The following is a 21393-nucleotide window of genomic DNA, read 5'->3' as shown; positions in this document are numbered from 1 at the left end:
TTTGAAAGATGGAAGATGTTCAGATCCAATAATTGCTCAGTAGCTTGTGTTGGACTAACCCTGTCACAGATGATAGTTATAAATTTTGGATAAAGTATTTGAAAGAATCTGAGATTTTTGGAGAGAAATGGAAAATAGGTGGGATCTGGAGGAGATTTAACCCTTGAAAAAAGGCACCTTCCCCCACTAAGTGAGATTCACATTGATGTGGCTCTTCTCTGTAAAGCACTCCCCAGTCTATATGGCAGGGAGAAGCTAGAACCAGAGCAGGAAGCTGCAGTTTTACTGATTTGACAGGAAGCAGGCAGAGTCTGGGGCTTCCCAGGTGGAGCTAGTGGTAAAGAACCTGCTTGCCAGTGAGGAGATGTAGGAGACATGGGTCTATCCCTGGGTCAGAAAGATCCCCTGGACGAGGGCCTGGTAACCCCTCCAGTATTCTTGCCTGGGAAATCCCATGGACAGAGAAACCTGGCGGGCTATAGTCCACAGGGTCTCAAAGATGTGGATGGGCCTGAAGCAGCTTAGCAAGCACACATGCAGAATACAGGCTATCAGAGTGTCTAGAAAATGAGGAAATCTAAGGAGATGTCCCCCAATCCATGCTCCCAATAAGATCAGCTGAGGCCTCTGTGAAAACTGTATTCCAGTTCAACCCCTCCTTCTGCCCATTTGTGCTTGTCATGCTTGCAGTTGTTAATCATGGAAACACACTCCAGTAAACTTTCTGCTTCCAAATCATCCTGGCAGAGTCAGTTTCCAGGGGAACTTGACTTAACAACAGTCTTAATTGATGTTTGTAGAATGTTGTACCCAGCAGCTGCAGAATACATGTTCTTTTCAAGTGAAAATGAAGCATTCATCAAGATAGACCATGGTGAGCCATAAAATTAATCTGAGTGGATGTCAAAGATGTTGAAGGATTAAACCCCTATAGACTATGTTCATTAATCATAAATGAATCATATTAAAAGCAATAACATTACAATATCTGAAAAAGCACTGGAGTTTGAAAGTTAAAGATATGTTTAAATAACACATAGATCAAAAAGAATTAGAAAGAAATAATTTTAATTGAATGATAATGTAAATATAACATGTCAGATCTCTGGATTCAGCTAAAGTGGTGCATGGAGGGAAATAACATTGCTTTAACTGCTTGTATTAAAAAGAAGAAATGTTTAAAATTAACGGTATATTTACATCTTAAGAATGTAGAAAAAAGAGGAAATTAAAAATCTTAAACCCAAAGTAAGAAGAGAGGAAGTAATAAAAAGCAGATATAGGTGAAATAGAAAACAAATAATAGAGAAAATATAAAAAGCTGCAAGTTGTTTCTTTAAAAGATTAATGAAATATATAAATTCTTAACACAGATTAATCAAAAAGAGAAAAAGCAAATGACTAGTATCAGGAATATCAGGGAAAATTACTACAGATCTTGCAGAAAATGAAATGTTAAATGCTATGAACAACTTTATGCCAATAAATTATACAATTAAAATGAAATGGACCAATTGTTTGAAATCATATATTGCCAATATTGAAATAATAAGAAACAGAGAATATGAATAGATTTATAAAAGCATTTGAGGTAATTGTTAAAACCTTTCCAACAACAACAACAAAAAATCAGCCCCAGATGGCTTCACTGTTGAATTCTGTCAATAAATTAAGGGGGAAAAGAACCCCAATATTACACAAACTTTCAGAAAATTGAAAAGGTAGGGACACTTCAGAATATATTGTGTAAGGTCAGCATTATGCTGGCACCAAAACCTGGCAAAGACATTGACAAAAAAGAAAATCACAGACCAGATTTCTCATGAATACGGACGTAAAAAATCTTCAACAAAATATTCTTGGCTTGAATCCAGCATTATATAAAGAGGGTAATTCACTATGACTAAGTGGGATTTATCCTAGGAATGAAAGATTGGTTTAGCATTTGAAAATCAATTAATGTAACTCACCACATTAAGCAAATACATGATTTTTAAAAACCTTGTTGTTCAGTTGCTAAGTCGTGTTTGACTTTTTGTGACCCCATGGACTGCAGCATGCCAGGCTCCCCTTCTCTTCACTATGTCCCAGAGTTTGCTCAAATTCATGTCCATTGAGTCAGTGATGCTATCTAACTGTTTATGTCATTCTCTGCCGCTTTTTTCTCCTTTTGCCTTCAGTCTTTGCCAGCATCAAGGTTTTTTCTAATGAGTCAGCTCTTCCCATCAGGTGGCCAAAGTATTGGAGCTTCAGCATCAGTCCTTTCTGTGAATATTCAGGATTGATTTTTCTTTAGAGTTGACTGGTTTGATCTCCTTGCTGTCCAGGGGACTCTCAAGAGTCTTCTTCAGCACCACAGTTTGAAAGTATCAGTTCTTCGCCACTCAGCCTTCTTTATGGTCCAACTCTCACATCCATACATGACTACTGGAAAAACCACAGCTTTGACTATCCAGACCTTTGTTGGCAAAGTGAAGTCTCTGCTTTTTAATATTCTGTCTAGGTTTTTCATAACTTTGCTTCCAAGGAGTAAGTGTCTTTTAATTTTATGGCCGCAGTCACCATCAGCAGTGATTTTGGAGCCAAGAAAATAAAATCTGTCACTGTTTCCACTTTTTCTCCTTCTATTTGCTGTGAAGTGATGGGGTCAGATGCCGTGATCTTTGTTTTTTGAATGTTGAGTTTTAAGCCAGCTTTTTCACTCTCCTTTTTTACCTTCATCCAGATGTTCTTCCCTGGTGGCTCAGAGGGTAAAGCGTCTGCCTGCAATGCAGGAGACCTGGGTTCGATCCCTGGGTCAGGAAGATCCCCTGAAGAAGGAAATGGCACCCCATTCCAGTACTCTTGCCTGGAAAATCCCATGGACAGAGAAGCCTGGTAGGCTATAGTCAATGGGATGGCAAAAGAGTCGGACACAACTGAGCGACTTCTTTTGATGCTCTTTAGTTCCTCTTCACTTTCTGCCATAAGAGTGGTATCATCTGCATATTTGAGGTTGTTGATGTTCCCCTAGCAGTCTTGATTCCAGTTTGTGATTCATTCAGCCCAGCATTTCGCATGATGTACTCTGCATATAAGTTAGAGTGACAATTTACAATCTTGTATTACTCCTTTCCCAATTTTGAACCAATCCATTGTTCCATGTTCTGTTCTAATAGTTGCTTCTTAACCTGCATACAGGTTTCTCAGGAGACAGGTAAAGTGGTCTGGTTTAAGAATTTTCCACAGTTTGTTGTGATCCACACAGTCAATGAAGCAGAAGTAGATGTTTTTTTCTGGAATTTCCTTGCTTTCTCTATGATCCAACAAATGTTGGGAATTTGATCTCTGGTTCCTCTGCCTTTTCTAAATCCAGCTTGTATATCTGGAAGTTCTGAGTTTACATACTGTTGAAGCCTAGCTTGAAGGACTTTGAGCATAACTTTACTAGTATGAGAAATGAGCACAATTATGCAGTAGTTTGAACATTTTTTGGCACAGCCCTTCTTTGGGATTGGAATGAAAACTGACCTTTTCCAGTTCTGTGGCCACTGCTCAGTTTTCCAAATTTGCTGGCATATTGACTACAGCATTTTAACATCATTTTTTAGGGTTTGAAATAACTCAGCTGGAATTCCATCACTTCCTCTAGCTTTGTTTGTAGTGATGCTTCCTAAAGCCCACTTGACCTCGCACTCCAGGATATCTAGTTCTAGGTATGACCACACCGTCATGGTTATCTGGGTCATTAAGACTTCTTTGTATAGTTCTTCTGTGTATTCTTGCCAACTCTTCTTAATCTCTTCTGCTTCTGTTAGGTCTTTACTGCTTCGGCCCTTTATCATCCTGTCCTTGCATAAAATGTTCCCTTGGTATCTCCAGTTTTCTTGAAGACATCTCTAGGCTTTCCCATTATATTGTCTTCCTCTACTTCTTTGTGGTGTTCGTAGAAGAATGCCTTCTTATCTCTTCTTGCTGCTCGCTGAAACTCTGCATTTAGTTGGGTACATCTTTCCTTTTGTCCCTTGCCTTTGGCTTCTCTTCTTTCCTCAGCTATTTGTAAGGACTCCTCAGACAACCACTTTGCCATTTTGCGTTTCTTTTTCTTTGGGATGGTTTTGGTCACTGCCTCCTGTACAGTGTGATGAACCTCCATCCATAGTTCTTCAGGCACCCTGTCTACCAGATCTGATACTTGAATCTATTTGTCACCTCCACTGTACAATCATAAGGGATTTGATTTTAGGTCATACCTGAATGGGCTAGTGGTTTTCCCTACTTTCTTCAATTTAAACCTGAATTTGCCATAAGGAGCTCATGATCTGAGCCACAATCATCTTAATTAATCTAGAAAATCACTTCACAAATTCAACATCCATTCGTGATAAAAACTCTAAGCCAACTAAGACTATAAGGCAACTGTCCCAACCACTATGGGAGGGTTTTGGACAGTTTCTTAAAAAGCAAAAACATATGCCTGCCCATGACCTAACAAATTAACTTCTAGATATTTTCCCAAAGAAAAAGTCAGTCCCTCAACCAGTCTCTCTCTCTGTCTCTTCACCCTGCTCTTTCCCCTTTCTTTGTTTCTCTCTCCACAAAATTACTTAAATAGAACATCCTTAGAGCAATTCTATTCAGAATTCCCACCCCAAACTGAAAACATTTCAGACATCCCTCAAAAAGAGAATGTAGTAACAATTTGTAGTTATTCATCTAGCAGAACACTACTCAGCGATAAAAGAGTGACTTGTTACATACAACATAGCTGAGTCTTGAAACCATTATGTTGAGGGAAAGAAGCCACGCAGAAAGGAATAAAACACAATCACATTTATATAAAGTTCAGGAATAGGTAAAATTAACATACGATGATAGACATCAGCAAAGCCTTTACCCATGAGGACACATGGATTGCTAGAAAGGGACACAGGACAACTTCCTGAGGTGACCGGAGTATAAAAAATCTTATGCCAGCATATACATATATCAAAACTCCACGAGCTGTACACTTACAGGCTGTGCATCTCTAAGTAAATTTTACCTCAGCAAAAACATAAAATAATCTTAAAAAAATAAAATATAGGTGGGGTCGAATTGCATGATTGAAACCATTTTTCTCAGTGAGAAATTTTGATCTTAAATGAATAATTTGCTTTTTTAAAACTTATTTTGCTCTGTTTGGAAAAGGACTTCATTTGTTTAGTAACCTGCTGGGCTGTGCTGACAGAATTTCACAGACTGGCTTAAACAACAGAAATTTGTTTTCTCACAGTTCCAGAGGCTGGCAGTCTGAGGTCAGGGTGCCAGAATGGATGGTTTCTGGTGAGAGCTGTCTCCCTGGCTTGCAGACGGCTGCCTCCCCGTGTGTCCTCACATGGCCGAGGAATAGCAAACTCCCTCTTGTCTTTTTTTATGAGGACATTAATGCTCTCACAAGAGCACCACCCTCATGGCCTCGTCTAACCCCATTACCTCCAAAAGAACCCATCTCCAGATACCAGCATGTTACTGGTGAGGGCTTCAACATACGGATTTGAAGGACACAATTCAGTTCGCAGCTGTATATATTCTAGAAAATGTGGAAAATACAGGTAACTGGAAAAAACAAAAGCCCGTGTAGTCTGGTGATGCAGATATAGTCACTGTTAACATCCTGATGTCTTTTTCTTTCCCAAGTTTTGTTATTTCAACTTTTATGTGGTTGTAGTCATTCTGTATCTATAATCTTATATCACGATCTTTTAAATTAAAACATGAAATTTTTTCTGCATGACTAAAATCCCTTTTTAAGTACTTCTTTTTAATAGCCACAAAAGGTTCCGCTGGATGTGCTGTAGTTTACATATTTGTTATCCTGTGGTTGAACGTTGGAAGACTTTCCAGTATTCTGCTAGTGTAAATAATGCTGTGATAAATACATTTGTCCAAGAGGCTTTTTCTGTAACTCGGATTGCTTTCTTGGGGTAGAATTCCAGAAAATGGAAATTGTAGGTTAAAAGGGTGTGCTCTAATTAGATGTTGCCAAATTCCTTGCCAAAAAGATGTCCTACTTTGCACTGTCCCCAGGAGCAGGGCAAGAACGGGCTTTATTGGTTTGCTCTTAAGAGGCTGAGGTCGTTTCCACTAATGTATTTCTTGGCCTGTTTCCACAGGTGAAAAAAAAGACAGCTGTAGCTGACTTGTGTGGGACTCCCTTGGCTCTTTTGGCCCAAGACCCTACCACTCCCTGTCCCTGGCAGCCTGTATTCTGGGCCTCACCTAGACAGCCCGAGTGGGAACAAGCCATCTCGTCCATCACAGCCATGAATTTCCTCCGGCGGCGCCTCTCTGACAGCAGCTTTGTGGCCAACCTGCCTAACGGCTACATGACGGACCTGCAGCGCCCAGACAGCTCCACCAGCTCACCTGCATCCCCCGCCATGGAGAGGAGGCACCCTCAGCCCCTGGCAGCCTCCTTCTCCTCTCCAGGATCCAGCCTTTTTAGCTCCTTCTCCAGTGCCATGAAGCAGACCTCACAGGCCCCCTCGGGGCTGATGGAGCCTCCGGGTCCCTCCACGCCTGTTGTTCAGAGGCCCAGGATCCTGCTGGTGATCGACGATGCCCACACAGACTGGTAAGCAGCAATCTGCAGGTGTCCTCACATAGGGGCAGGAGAGGAGACGGGGCTTATCTCACTCTTGGGGAAGAGAGAGGGGAAGAGCTGTGCGAGACTCTGTGGTATCAGAGACTGGCAGGAGGGAAGGACATTAATGCCAGGCACCACAGCAGCTACTTTGTGCCACACTCTGTCCAAAGGGCTTTATATTTAAGGTCTGCAGTCTCTCACTTGCAAATCCAAAACCCAAAAAGCTCACTAGAAAATATTTTATAGCCCATTTGCTAGCAAAGCGTGATCTGAAGGAAAGTTAGACTGTAATAGTCTTCATTGTACCACTCACTGTGCTTGTTCATATGATTTGCTGAAAACTTCTTAATACATTTGATATGGGCTACTGCCCAGGGCCCATAGGAAGTTTTATATAATATATGGTATATGTACTGTATTACTTTCCTAATAATAGAAAACGTTAAAAAATCTGAAATAACTGTGGTAAGTCGCTTAACCTCTTTGAGCTTCAGCCATGCTCCCTCATTGAGTGAGGTTGCCATGAGGGTAAAAGAAATCAACAAAAGTCCACAGTCCTTAATCTCAAGGGACCAGAGTGCCTGAGTTTGCATTCCTACTCTTCCATTGACTGGCAGTCTGGTTCCAGAACCTGTCTTAACAGGACAGCAAAGGTGGGCAGAAATGATATCCCTTCCAGTCTCTTCCCAGGTGTGCCCCATCCTGATAGATGGGAAGCATCCTGGCTGGGGGGCAGAGACTGGACACATGTGTCAAGGTCATTGTAGCAGTAGTTCCACAGGTAGTTACTGAGCACTGATCGAGTGCAAATAACAGCCTTCAGTTCAGTTCAGTTGCTCAGTCATATCCGACTCTTTGCGACCCCACGAACCACAGCACGCCACAACCCCTGTCCATCACCAACTCCCGGAGTCCACCCAAACCCACGTCCATCACAACGGTGATGCCATCCAGCCATCTCATCCTCTGTCATCCCCTTCTCCCGCCCTCAATCTTTCCCAGCATCAGCGACTTTTCCAGTGAGTCAGCTCTCATAACAGCCTTAGGTACTCAAATGAGTAATGAACAGGCCCTGCACACAGGAAGCTGAATGCAGGTGGAAAAGAGGTCTCTCTTTGGAATTTTTGCTAGAGAAGATACATATTATCAGTCCAGTTGGAGACATAGAATTTGCAGTCCAGGAAGTAAACCTAAATATGGAGACCCGGAGGCACCCCATTTAGGGCAGGTCTGGCAATGGACCCATGGATGGCCACGGGGGCTGGAGGGCAAGGTTTCCTGTGTGTGTCTCCAAAAGCCACCATAGAGTAGGCACAGAGTCAGCATCCAGTAAGCATGTATTACATGAAGCAGTTAATATATTCAGTTCACTGAGCATGCCAGTGCTCTCTTATTCTAACATGGATGTGTGTGCTCACCTTCATTCCTTGAAAAGTGAACTCAGGCTGGGAATGGTTGAGCCTGTACTTTGGAGTGGGAGGTAATTATAGTTTATAACATATTCAATGCAGTCAACATTAAAGCATGTTCAGTAGGTTCAGACTTTCGCCTTTTATTTTCCTGCTATGGAATCACTTCATCTTAACCAGGATGGTCGGGTGCCTGGCCTCTGTTCTGATCTATTCTGAGTTGTTTTCAGTGATGCTTGAAGGGTCTTACATGAAGCATTGTTAATCTCTGCCTGTGAAGTTATGCAGAGCATCATATTTAGATTCTGAGCCAAGGGGTTGATTTCTGCAGAGGTGTTGATTTCACTCACCCCTGCCTGTGCAGTCCTGCTGCCTATCTGCCTGGTAATCAGAATGCCTACATGGCTTTTGCAGTCCTCTGTTTCTCTTTAACCCAACTTGACCTTGATTTTGAGTGTTCTCTGTTGACTGCACCATCTCTGGTTCAGTCAAGGTTTGCCATAATATGGTCTTGGGAAGCGGTATTTGTCAAAAGCTTTACTTTTTGTATGGATCCTGAGCTAATAAATGGCAGCAAGGTGAAGTGGTTAAGGATTCAGACTTCAGAGCTATCTGCATTAAATCTCTACCCCATAATAGCTATATGACCTTTTAAAGTTACTGCATCTAAATGGTAAAATAGTACCTACCTGTAGAGTTAATATATGTAAGTACGCTTGAAATCTGAATTACTATAAAAGTGTTTAGGAAGTGTCTAGTAGACAGTAAGTGCTATTTAAGTGCATATTATTATTGCAGACTATTGTGACCTTTTGTGCAATATTAATCATCTTGACTGCAACCCCATAGGCATACTTATTTAATTTCTTTATGCCCAATATTAGGCAGAATAGATTAGGATTTACCCCGCTGTGCTATGGTTTTCTAATGGTCAATCTTCCCTACTAGCTCTCAGGTGATAAAGTTGAGTCTTACTAATTAATCTCTGTCTGCCCCCAACCCAGTGCCCATATGGTGTGTAGTTTAATGTAGGCGCACAGCTAATGACGCTGAAATGCCATAAATTACCTTAGCCGAGTAACATTTGAATTTTGACTTTGGTCTTCAATCTCTCTAATCCACAGGAGTGACCAGTGTGTGAATTTTAGTCTGTGCACCCTGGTGGGGGACACAGTTTTTGGCTAGAGGAATTTCTTCCGGTCTGTTTCAATCATGCTTCATGTGCCCACAGGTTAATTAGGGATTGAGAACAGCAGTCCACTTTTCTTGCCTCTCAGAGGGTTGAAAGTGGAACAGTGAGAAACTGAGCCTCATTATAATGTCACCTGGGAGTTAGCTGTGCATTCATTGGATGTTTGTGACAGAGACTTCCAACCCACACATGACAGCTTCTCATACAGAACTCATCTTAGATTCTTTAAGAACTTGAGAACCTTTGCTGGCTGCCTTAGAACCCCGATTTCTTCCCTGCCAAGTTCCGGAAGGATACCTGTCGTCCTCCCATACCAGGAGCGGCCAGCAGGTGGCGGGCTAGCCCCACTGTCCCTGGCTAGTTTTGGCAGAGTCCGGCTGCCTCTGGGTCAGCCCCCTGCCCAGCGCCTCCTTCATTGTGCAGACTGTCTCCTGAGAGGAAGAAGCTGTTGAAGAGGGAGAAGCCCGCTCACACAGTCCCTTTCTTTCTCCTTTGAGATGGTAATGAGAGGGGGAGATGATCCCCGTCTGGACTGAGCATGAACCCATCAGGAACAATGTGGCTCCCTTTTCTCCCTTGTCAGCCTTGGTTCCTTCTCTCTGTCACCCCTTTCCTGGTCCAGGACCCTGCTGCAGAATCAGGTTTCCTAGAGGGTGAGAGAGTTACAGGAACCTCCCCCTCTTGCTTCCTGACAGAGGCCAGCTTGCAGACTCTCGGAACCAGCCTGGGCCTCCCAGGGATGAATGATACCTGGCCAGTGGCCAGGGGGAAGCGAGGGAGAGGAGGACTGTCCATCTTCTGCGGAGACACACAGGATCCCAAAGCCGCCTTTACTGGAAAGGGGGACTAATGGCGGAGCATTTTGAGATCCCACGACCTTTTGGGGTTGCCCCAGAGGTCAGCCTGGCTACATCAGGGAGGTTGGGGAGCTTTGGACCAGACTCACCTGCCAATAAGATCTGGGTCAGGAGTCCCTCTGAACTCAAGCTGGCACTGTCCTCTGGGATGATGGGTGATCAGTCAGGTTTGAGAACCACAAGGGAAAGGAGAAATACAACAAATGGATTTCAGGCTCATTTTTCTTCGGCCCTCTCCACTCATTCTCTTGCCAATTTTCCAGCGCTTTGACTGGTGTCAGTCCTCTAGTCTTGACCTTGCCTCCTGTATACCTTTCATGTTACCACCAAAGTATCCTCTTTCCAAAATCCAATCTTGCAAGTTCACTCCCATGTCCCATCAGGTGTCACCTATTATAACCATTAGGTGGTACATCATTGCCCTCAAGTCCAAAGTCAGAGTGTAAGCATGTCTGCCCTCCCTCTAGGTCTGCCTCCAGCTCAGCGTCCTCTTTGCTGCTTATTGCACAGGAGTAGCAAAGGTTTGTAGTTTTCAAACACACCTCTGCCTTAGCCCATACTGTTCCCTGCTACCTGGAATGCCTTTCCCTATGTTGTTGTTCACTGGGCCAATCTCCATTCATCCTCAAAAGCCTGCTCAAGTTTCACTTCTTCTCTGAAGTCTTCCCTCACACACCTACCCTGCCAACAGTGCTAATAACTTCCTCCTTTGATAACTTAAAATACACTTCATCATGCCACCACAGCACACATCACACTGTGTTGTACTTGGCTTTAGGTAGCTGTCTCTTCTGCAAGAATAAGGCCTGTGTCTTCCTCTTTTTGTATCCCTGGAGCTCACCGTGTAATATATTTTCAATTAGCATATGTCATTGTCCCAAACCATTCCAACCAGAACAGCCTGTATTGGGCATCATGGGGCCTGAAATTCACCTTACTGCAAGAGTCAGCAATATAGTGCATACAGTTGAGGGCTTCCCAGTTTTACTCACCTGTGTATAAAGTCTTGGCTGTTTATTTTTCAGTATGTATGCCCCCTTCACCCCAACATCCTCCTCCCCAAGCCCATCCAGGCTCCAGAGACCTTGAAGGTAAAACTGAGATCAAAGAAGTACACCGAACCTTGTTATGAAGAATCTTTCTGGGGGTCATGATCAATGTTCTTATTTTGAAGAAATCAAACCTAGGGTTCTGGTACATTCTGTAGCAATAATTTAAAAAATTCATCTACTTGTTTTAACAATCTCGTAGAGCTGCCTTACACTGTAAAGCCGTAATCTACAGTGTAAATTATTGCCACAGAATGTACTAGAACCCAAGGTTTGATTTTTTTTTTTTTTTTTTTTTCAAAATGAGAACATTGATCATGACCCAGAAAAGGGTTCTTCATAACAAGGTTGGGTGTACTTCTTGATCTCAGTTTTACCTTCAAGGTCTCTGGAGCCCGGATGGGCTTGGGAGGGGGATCCTGGGGTGAAGGGGGCATAAGGCAGCTAAGGCTTGGCCCCCAGCCCCTCCCTCCAGGGGTCTCTGAAACCCTCCCTCCTCTTGCTTCCCATGGTCCTTGTTCCCAGAATGGCTGCTCTTCTCTTTCAACAATGATCTATTGTTGTTGTTCAGTCGCTCAGTGGTGTCTGACTCTTTGTGACTCCATGGACTGCAGCACACCAGGCTTCCCTGTCCTCTACCATCTCCTGGAGTTTGCTCAAACTCATGTCCATTGCGTCGGTGACGCCATCCAAGCATCTCATCCTCTGCCACCCCCTTCTTCTTTTGCCTTCAATCTTTTCTAGCATCAGAGTCTTTTCCAGTGAGTCAGTTCTTTGCATCAGGTGGCCAAGTATTGGAGCTTCAGTCCTTCCAGTGAATGTCCAGGGTTGATCCATTGTTACCCTCCCTCTTATTCTCCACCCTTCCCTAGAATTTCCTTTTTCTTTTACTTGTTGAGGAGGAAATGAAAAGGGGATTCTTAGTTTTAAACACCCCTTAGCTACTATCCTTTCAGCCTGGAGTTTGTGAGGCTGCCCCATCCTACCATATGATGGTTAATGATACTAATTAGAGCACCTTGTGCATGTCTGGATTCACTGAGAGTTGCTATGTTGTATGATAATTTGTATCCCCACTACCACCCACCCACCCATGCCTACTTGCTGTCTTTGTGTCCCAGAGCCTAGAACAGGGCAGGTAGATAGTGGGTGCTGGGAAACATCTGTTGATTGAATGAGTGATTTGGAGGTGACATTACAGGTAATGGCAAGGGTGAAGGTGTGACAGTGAGCTGAGAGTGACCGTGGTGGCATTCTTTAATCCTTTTTCCCCTCTCACACCGCTCAATCTAACTGGAAGTCACACTGGCCACCATGAGAGCATTTACACCATGGAAATGCGCAAATGCTGCAAACCAGGATTTTTAGGTCTCCCTAGAGAGCTAGCCAGTATACCACTGCCAGTCACACTTTCTGATTTTCCTAGGAAGGATTTTACAGACAAGAAAGCAAGGCACGGACATACCATGCACTGCTTGAGAAACCAAAACAGGAGAGGGGTAGGCTGGGACTTTACCAGGAGTAACTTCTTTGCAGGCATATCGGATGGTGACCTACCTCCTGCTGACTGTTTCCCAGGGCTTCAGTGTTTGGCACGATGTAGGTGCTAAGAAGTCTAGGTTGGAAATGAGTGAGCACACAAATGAAGAAACCACGAGCTCTTTGGGAGTGCGGTCAGGTCCTCCTCACTGTCACAGGACAAGCACCTGTGCACTTTGCACGGCCAGACACTGTGCTAAGTGGTTTTCCTGGACTCTCTGATTTAACCCTCTCAACAACTGTGTGGAGCACTAGTACTGTTCTCCTCGTGTGAAGAAGGGGACTAAGGCTCCGAGCCCAGGATGAGAGCAGGCACAGTGGCGTGTGCAGCCGGCCCAGGCCGGCCAGCTGACGAGTCTGGCATCCCTGTCCTCCTGTCATCCTTCCCTCTCCCACCTGAGCACAGGCCTCGTGTGCTGTGCCCGAGGGCTCTGGAGCCTTGTGTGAGTGCACATACCACACACGCTCATGTCCAAGGGCAGGACTCCCTGTTACAGCACAGTGGCCAAGTGACCTCCTCCTCAGAGGAAAGTGCCCACCTCGAGCACCCTCTCCATCAGTGCCTTTGGGCAGCCAGAATGTTGAGGTGCCAGGGGAAGTGGGGGTTCCTATAGCCATCCAGACACTCGTGAGCTCAGGGTGTCTTGGCAGCCCCTTGAAGCCTTGCTGTGGCCTAATTGGCCTCAGGGTGGCCAGGACTTTCTGCTTCCCACTGTGCCATCTTGTCGGGGGACGGTTGCAGTGGGTGGGAAGGGGGCATTAAATTAAGAGCTGGCATCACCAGCAGAGGCTTTTGGGTAGAGTTCCTTGTTGCTTTAGCCAGTAAAAATAAGTATGTCCAATTAATAATTAGACAAACAATGAATCAGTATAAACATATCCCATTGCAATATATAGATTTGTACCACAAAATTATTTGTTGTTTATCTGGAATTCATTTTTAAGTAGATGTCTGCTAGTTTATCTTTCTACCCTACTTACGGAGAGTGGCAACAAGAGGCAGTGCCCAGCCCTGCTAACATGGGCCCAGTGAGAAGCTGGCCTTTGTGCGTCCTTGCATTCCGGTTGGGTAGCCAAACCAGCCCTCCCACCCCTTCCATTGACCTCATTCTCAGGAAGCTGCTTTCCTGGCCTGTGATGAGGACTGAACAGTCTCAGTCACCAGCAGGGCAGGAACAAAATCAAGTGGACAGTCTCAAGGCAGACTGCCTGGACCCCCGTCCTCTCTCTCACTCATGAGACCTTGGGGGAGTCTGACCTCTGGGCCTCACATTCCTCAGTTGTAAGGCAGGATCGTGGCACCTCTCATGAAGGGTCAGTAAGAGGTGGAGATGATGCCACAAGTGGGGCTGGTATTGGGCTTAGCTGTCATAACAGGCACTGAAATGGTGATGGTGTTAACAGTTGATTGCAGGGACTTCCCTGTGGTCCAGTGGCTAAGACTCCATACTCCCAGTGCAGGGGGCCTGGGTTCAATCCCTGGTCAGGGAACTAGATCCCACATGCCACAGCTAAAGATCCCATATGCTGCAGCGAGAGCTCCACATGCCACAAGGAAGACGGGAGATCCTGTGTGCTACAGCTAAGACCCTGCACAGCCAAATAAATAAAAATGTTAAAAAAAACAAACAACCAGCTAATTGTGATACTAACTGCTGGTGAACATAGTGGCACTGGCAGGCAATGGGGAGGAGGCCACTTGGCACGTTTCTCAGTTCAGCCGGACGTGCTTGAGGGCTGCGTTCTAGAAGCCCTGGAGGAGGGGTGTCTGGGTGCTGGTGGGCTGGCACACTCTCTACTCTGAAGATGGGAAGACGGGGACCGGGCTGGTTCCCCTCCTCCTAGAGTTGGTAGGGGGGCTCAAGGCAGGATACACACCTGTCTCTTCGAGACACTAGGCTCTAGGAAACAAAATCCTTATGTCTCCCCTGACCCACCTCTTCCCCCACCCCTAAGACTCTCCTTGAAATAAGGGCAAGCCCTGCCTCTTCCCTGTGGGGTAATCCAGAGGTGGAGGGCAGGGAGCTAGGAAAGGCCTGGTGAGAGGGGTCTTGCCATCCTCTTACTCCCTTCATTCACGGATTCACACAAGCCACCCCCTGCAACCTGGGGTGGCGCTGGGCTTCTGGGCTCGTCCTCCCAATCTGGGCACCCCCCCTGCCACTCCCCCTCCCTCCGCCTTGGTGCCTGGGGCGGGAGGGGCCTTGGGCATTCCCCAGCAGCCTGGCCTGTTGCCTGGACACCAGCGCCGCTTTCCCAGGCCCGGCCCCTTTTATCAGGGGGACAATGTCCGCACACAGTGAGGGCCTTGTGTGGCACCCAGGCCCCGAGCCCTTTGACTTGAGGAATTTTTCAAGTGCTGACCTCTCTCCGTGAGGTCTCCCCGCCATCCAATCCAGAGGCTCTGTGCCCCGGCCGCTTCCTCCCCTGCTCTTGCACGGCGAGAGGGAAGGGAGGGGAAAACAGTGAAGAGTTGTCTCCTGCCCTGGTAGAGTCTTCACCCTGTGAGAGTGTGGCTAGGAAATCTGGGGGAAGTGTCTTAGAGCAGAAGGTAGCACGGGGAGGAGTCTGATGGACGCTGTGTCTTTCCCAGTTCCCCCTTCCCTGCTGATGCTGTGAAATCTAGGAGCCACTGTCCTCTGCAGGCTTCAGTGCCTTCATCAATCAAGCAATGACAATAAACTGAGATCACGGTCCCCAAAGCACTGTTTCCGTCAGAATGACATTCAGATTATCAGGTACCGCTCTTCACCTTCTGTATAGATAGAGTTCTTTGTTTGCAAGAAAAAGAAATGACTTTGGCTGAGTTAGGCAAAATGGAGGGTTTATGGAACATATGCCGGAGACTCACAGAATGAAAAGAAAACAAGAAGACCCAAGTTTTGGAGAGGTTAGGAGAGGCTCTGTCTGGACCTAAGAGGCAGGAGCCTGTGAACCCTCTCTGGAGAAGTCAGCTCCTATTGTCTTCCAAGCTTTGTGCCTCTCTGCTTAAAAATAAAATTCCTGGGCAAGAACAAACCTGGGTGGTTCCATAACATGTCCTGGGGACACTTGGGGACAGTCCCATCAAGACTGTGTGCAAGAGAGAGGCTTGGTTCATGAATACAAGTGCAGATGGAGGTGCTGATAATAGAAGTCAGAATGGGTGTGGGACAGGCCACACTGAGAGGCTCTTCCAGAACTACTGAGTCAGAATATCCAGAGGAGAGTGCAGGAAACATTTTTTAAATGATGAAGAGCCAAGTTTAGAAACCATCGTGGCTAGAGGACTGGTTTCATGTGGTTCCCAACTAGGAGAACTGAGGCCGGTGAAGCAGACAAAGAGGGAGATGTGTCAGCTCAGTGTATGTAACGGGAACATCAGCCGAAGACCACGCAGGCCGCCCAGTGAGGAGTGAGCCCCCATCACCTGCAGCTTCCAATACAACTAGGCGGGCAGCCAGGGAGGAGTAATGCAGAAGAACCCAGACTCTGAAGGGGCCAGCCTGCAAGCCCTTAAAGGAGTCTCAGACCTGAAACTTTTCATTTTCCTCTCTCTGCTTTTATGTCTTAGTCATTTTTCCTGCCATTGCCCTGCCTTTTTCTGGATAATTCCACTGTCCAACTTCTGAGTCTTCCTTCATTCTTCAAAATGTGATTTTCTTGCCTAGGTCCTCCTCTTTCAGAGAAGTCCCTCAGATGCCATGGGCTCTCTTAGCAATAGCTGTTCCTGTTCCTCCAGACTTCACCTGTCTGGCTACAGCCTTGCCCTGGGGGGGCAGGTCACTGGGCAGACATCAGTCTCATTGCAGAATGTCTTTCCTCCTGAGGCCTGTGGAAGCCTGCATGGGATGTTTCCTCAGCAGGAGGGAGGCTGTCTGTGATGGCAAGAGAGGGCACGGTGCTTTGTATCCATTTTTCTGACCTCCAAACCTGAGTTTGGAGGAAGGGCAGTGGTGTGGGCTTCCTGAAGATTTTCACTGAGCTAATTGCCATCTTCATAATGGAATGAGTTAAATTAGGGGTTGCTTGTGCAGCTGCTCACAGAAGGCAAGGTGGTCGGTGAGTGAAGGGGCAGGTGCCAGGAAAAGGCAAAGGCACAGAGAAATATTTCCCTTCTGTAAGGAAGACAGCAGCCCAGGCTCTATGACAAATGCCTCTGCCACTTGACACTGGCTGCAGAGAGACAACAGGGAGCCATGGGGACTGTTGGGCGTGAGAACTGATGCCCCAACTGCAGGCAACAGCTGCCGTCCTCTCAGCCAGCTTTTGCCACGTGGAAATACAGGTCTCGTGATGCTCAGTTATTGATTTTCAGGGGAAGCCAGAAGTCTGAATTCTTGATAAATGAATTCTCTGTTTTAAAATCAAAAGTATATAATGTAAGTCCAACAAAATAAGACCGTGGACTCCATGAGGTTTGCCAGTTAGTAATTTCTGATGAAGAGAGGAGTCAGAGTAAATATTCTTCATCTGGGCCTGTCTCCTGGCTAGACCAGGAGCACCAGGATGGCAGGGGGTTGTTTTGTTCAGTATGATTCCTAGGGACTAGCACAGTGCTAAGCACATAGTAGAGCCTGGATAGAGAGATGGAACACTTCCTGGTGGCTCAGACAGTAAAGCGTCTGCCTGCAATGCAGGAGACCTGGGTTCGATCCCTCGGTTGGGAAGATCCCCTGGAGAAGGAAATGGCAACCCATCCCAATACTCTTGCCTGAAAAATCCCATGGACAGAGGAGTCTGGTAGGTTACAGTCCATGGGGTCATAAAGAGTTGGACACGACTAGCCGACTTCACTTAGAGAGATGGAGGGATGGATGGGTAAGCAGATGGGTGGGTAATTGGTTGAATACGTGGAAGGAGGGAGGTGGAGGGAAAGTAACTTCTCTTAGGCTTCTCCTTCTGTGCCTTGCCCTTCTCACCTTGACAGGCCTCACACAAACATCAAACACTTAATATTCTCATGTTCCCTTCTCATTCTACTCATCCCATCTAAACCCCTTTTACGGATGGTCAGCTATAAGTCACTTATACCTTGGTGTGAATTAGCTTTCAGGGTATCATCTTTTTTACGGGCATTTTGCCAGGTTGAGCTCTTAGTGGTGTTGTTTAGTCCCTAAGTTGTGACTGACTCTTTGTGACCCCATGGGCTGCAGCACACCAGGCTCCTCTGTCCTTCACTGTTTCCCACGAGTTTGCTCAAATTCACGTCCATTGAGTCAGTGATGCTATCTAACCGTCTCATCCTCTGCCAACCCCTTCTCCTTCTGCCTTCAATCTTTCCCAGCATCAGGGTCTTTTCCAGTGAGTCAGCTCTTCCCATCAGGAGGCCAAAATATTGGAGCTTCAGCTTTAGCATCAGTCCTTCTAATGAATATTCAGAGTTGATTTCCTTTAGAATTGACTGGTTTGATCTCCTTCTAGTCCAAGGGACTCTCAAGAGTCTTCTCGAGCACCACAATTTGAAAGCATCTTAATAGATAAGCATCTGTTAATGAGTTCTTGATAGATGCTCTTTAAATGTTTGCTGAGGGAACAGCTTAGCCTTCTAAATGTGAACTGTTCTTGTGAAATGAAGGCTGTGGACTTTCAGAATTCTGTGGGAGTGAGGATGACACAGTGTTGTGTCTCTGGAGAGAAGAGGGCTAGGGATTGGGAGGTAACATTCTGGCATAATCTCTGCTGTCAGAGTGAGTGGGTGGCTGACGATTTTATTTGCCTTAAAGGCTGGTTCTGGGGAGAAAGAGGAGCTCCCGGAGTGTAGCCAAGGCAGGTTTCCATCATGCTTGACATGAAGCTGGAGATCCTTTTAGAGTAATGAAGATACTGCCACCTTCCCCTGAATGATTTGTCACTTCCCCAGGTACATGCCCACCTGTTGAACGACAGGAGGGAAAGAGATGAACATAACATTTGCCATGTGTCAGGGACAACATTCATGGGGCCTTATGGCAGACATAGCGATGTGCTTATTTTTGCAAATGAGACTGGTGCTTGCAAAGGTTGATGTTTGTCTGAAGCAGCGCTAGGAAGTAAATAGCAGAGCTGGAGAGGACCAGCTAGTTCTAATGCTAGCAGTGCTCACCCACCTTTTTACCTGGAGGGTGAAGTCCACACCAGCAGCTCACCAGAGAGCAACCACTTGCTGGCACATTTTTGGCAGGTTCCCAGAAGCCTTCAAATCCACATCCTCATTTTATCCTCATGACCCTGTGGGTAGAGCTTCCCATCCTCACCCTTCAGATAAGGGAGCAGAGGCTTATTCAAAGTCATGTAGCAGGTGCCAGAGCTGCCATTTCAAATCCAGGTCTTCTGCTCCGTGCCTGTCGCTCATTTTTCCTGCATGTTGAGGGACATGCCCCAGGAAGATTCATTGGCCCCCGAGTGCCACCAGTACCTGCCTAACTCTTTTGCCCTGTGTGCCTTTCACACATATACACACTCATCAGACCTTCTCAGAGCCATCTTTGCAGCCCTTGATGCTGGCAAAGGATAGGTACCAAACGGATGGATGGATGGATAGATGAATGGATGGATGGATGGATAGATTGAGGAACTGGGTCACTTTACCAGGGAAGCAGTCTTAGGCTCTTAAACTGGGCTGGGTCTCTTTCAGTGGGCTGACCTGGTCTTAGAGCTAATGTCCTTTGTGGTCATTGTACTTTATGAGTCTCTCCCTCCCATTAGACAGTAAACCCCCTGAGGCCAAGCACTGAGTTATCTTCATTGCTATTTCTTGAGAGCCTGCAGGCTCTGGCACACAGTAGATGGTTAGTACAACTGTGTTGAGTATCTTCCAAAGAAGGCTTCCTGACTTTCCTGGATCAGATCTCCCTGCTCCCCACATCCTACCCTGTACCACCTTGTTCATCGTATTCATCACTTCCTTTTCACCTGGTTAGTTTCCTGACTTTTCCAGGAGAATGTTAGCTCCACAAGAGCAGGGACTGTATCGGCCTTCCACCCCATGCCTAGTAAGGTGCCCAGTCCTTACGAGGCTCAGTGAGTAGTGAGTAAATGATGTGAATTGTGAGCAGACCTCCACAGAGGTCTCCTTCCCTATTTGCTGTCAGAAGGCATTGAGGGAACAGTCGTCACATCCTTGAGGCCCTAGTGGGTCTCCTTTCCTTACCTTCACAGATCCTTGTACAGATGCAGGGGCCCTTGTCACTCTCAGAGAGCCCCTCCCCTTTCCAATTCCCTGGAGCCCTTCCACTTGCAAAGAGGTACAGTGAGGTTGCCCCATCACTGGAGGGTCCCCTCTGACAGTGGGAGGGGAGCAGGAGGGTTAGCTGTTCCTGGGAGTAAATAATGGAACTAGAATTGGCCACTTGATGCAAAGAGCCAACTCATTGGAAAAGACCCTGATGCTGGGAAAGATTGAAGGCAGGAGGGAAGAGGGTGACAGGATGAGATGGTTGGATGGCATCACCAACTCAATGGGCATGAGTTTGAGCAAACTCCAGGAGATAGTGAAGAACAGGGAAACCTGGCGTGCTGCTGTCCACGGGGTCACAAAGAATCAGACATGACTGAGCAACTGAGCAACAACAACGGAGTTGGGTCTCTGAGTTAGAACTCCATGTTCAAAGGCCCTGTTTTTGTCACACCTCCATCCATCCAACCTATCATGTTAGCCTCTTTATCTTGCTAACTGGAAAACCTTGAGTGTGCCCACCTTCAGGGTTCTCCTATGTGATCCGTCATCCATCTCCCCCAGTTTCTGTCCAGGCCAAAAATCAGTGACTGACATGTTTCATCAGAAATGTGAAAATCAGTTTCTAGGGCCAGATCCTGCCTTCGCTCTCCCCCCCACTACTCCCCCAATAGGCTCCAGTGTGCCTGAGAAGTTTCTTGACCCCTCATCCCTGGAAGGGCACCGCCAGGGCTGAGCCACACTGACTTTACATCCCAGACGGATTTATTAGAAGGGCGCTGCTTGTGCACAGGTGGATCCTGTTTGTGCTAATTCTCCTCTTCCTTTTGCTGCTGCTGCAGCCATGAAAGAACTCAGTATCGCTCCCCATAAATCTCTCTCACACACACCACATCCCGCCTCCCCAAACTAGGGATTTCCCACCCCAGGCGGCACTGGTTTTATAATATTCTCCTTCCTGGTGCCTCTGATGTGGCAGTAAAATATGAGACCACCCACAGAGGTGGAAGCTTTGTAGAATCAAGAGCTTCCCCCACCTCCTCCCAAGGCCAAGGCCTTGACTGACTGGCCTGTGGACTCAGAAAACTCATTATGAGAATAAACATATTAGGGCCTTTGGAAGAGGTCTGCGTTTAGGGAGACAGAGCCCTCAGGCACAGTGGGGTCATCCATTCTACCTGAGGTCAGACAGCCGGGCAATTACACCGGCAGCAACCCCAGCCCCCAAGGCATCTAGAATTCCAGACCAGCCCTACCCCTTCCTCTGCCAGACGGAACTGTTCAGAGGCAGCTCAAGCCTGAATGAGCCCCAGGCAAGGAGGCAGCAGTCTGTGTGGCCTGTCAGGAGACAGACTTCTGACTCCCGGCCAGGCGGGGGGATGGACCGCCTGACCCTCAGCTGCAGCCTGAGTCCGTCTGGCAGGCCCAGCGGTAAACATTCCAGAGATGGGCAAAACAAGTGTTTCTCCGGAGAAGGTGAGGCCGGTGGAGGCCAGAGCTGTTTGGGTGGTGGTGGTGTAGTGCTGCGTGCTCTGGGTTCCGAGCTAAGAGTTAGAATCCTGTGCCTGTGGGATGCTAAACGGGGACTGACTCCACGTGGTAATG

General features: G+C 46.5%; 1 protein-coding gene across 5 annotated transcripts in view; it reads left to right on the top strand.

Annotated features, from left to right (window-relative positions):
• SYN3 (synapsin III) overlaps positions 1-21393 on the top strand; it is a 498442-nt gene that overhangs the window by 28617 nt on the left and 448432 nt on the right. For all 5 annotated transcript variants that reach the window (XM_070789671.1, XM_070789672.1, XM_019961256.2 and 2 more), the window contains exon 2: positions 6135-6595. In XM_070789671.1, coding sequence (XP_070645772.1) covers positions 6285-6595 — 311 coding nt within the window. In that variant the 5' untranslated portion in view covers positions 6135-6284. The remainder of the gene's footprint in view (positions 1-6134; positions 6596-21393) is intronic.

Source organism: Bos indicus, chromosome 5 (assembly GCF_029378745.1).
Source record: "Bos indicus isolate NIAB-ARS_2022 breed Sahiwal x Tharparkar chromosome 5, NIAB-ARS_B.indTharparkar_mat_pri_1.0, whole genome shotgun sequence".
Classification (NCBI taxonomy): domain Eukaryota; kingdom Metazoa; phylum Chordata; class Mammalia; order Artiodactyla; family Bovidae; genus Bos; species Bos indicus.
The sequence above is the reverse complement of the archived record's forward strand: the minus strand, read 5'-3'. Positions and strand labels throughout refer to the sequence as shown.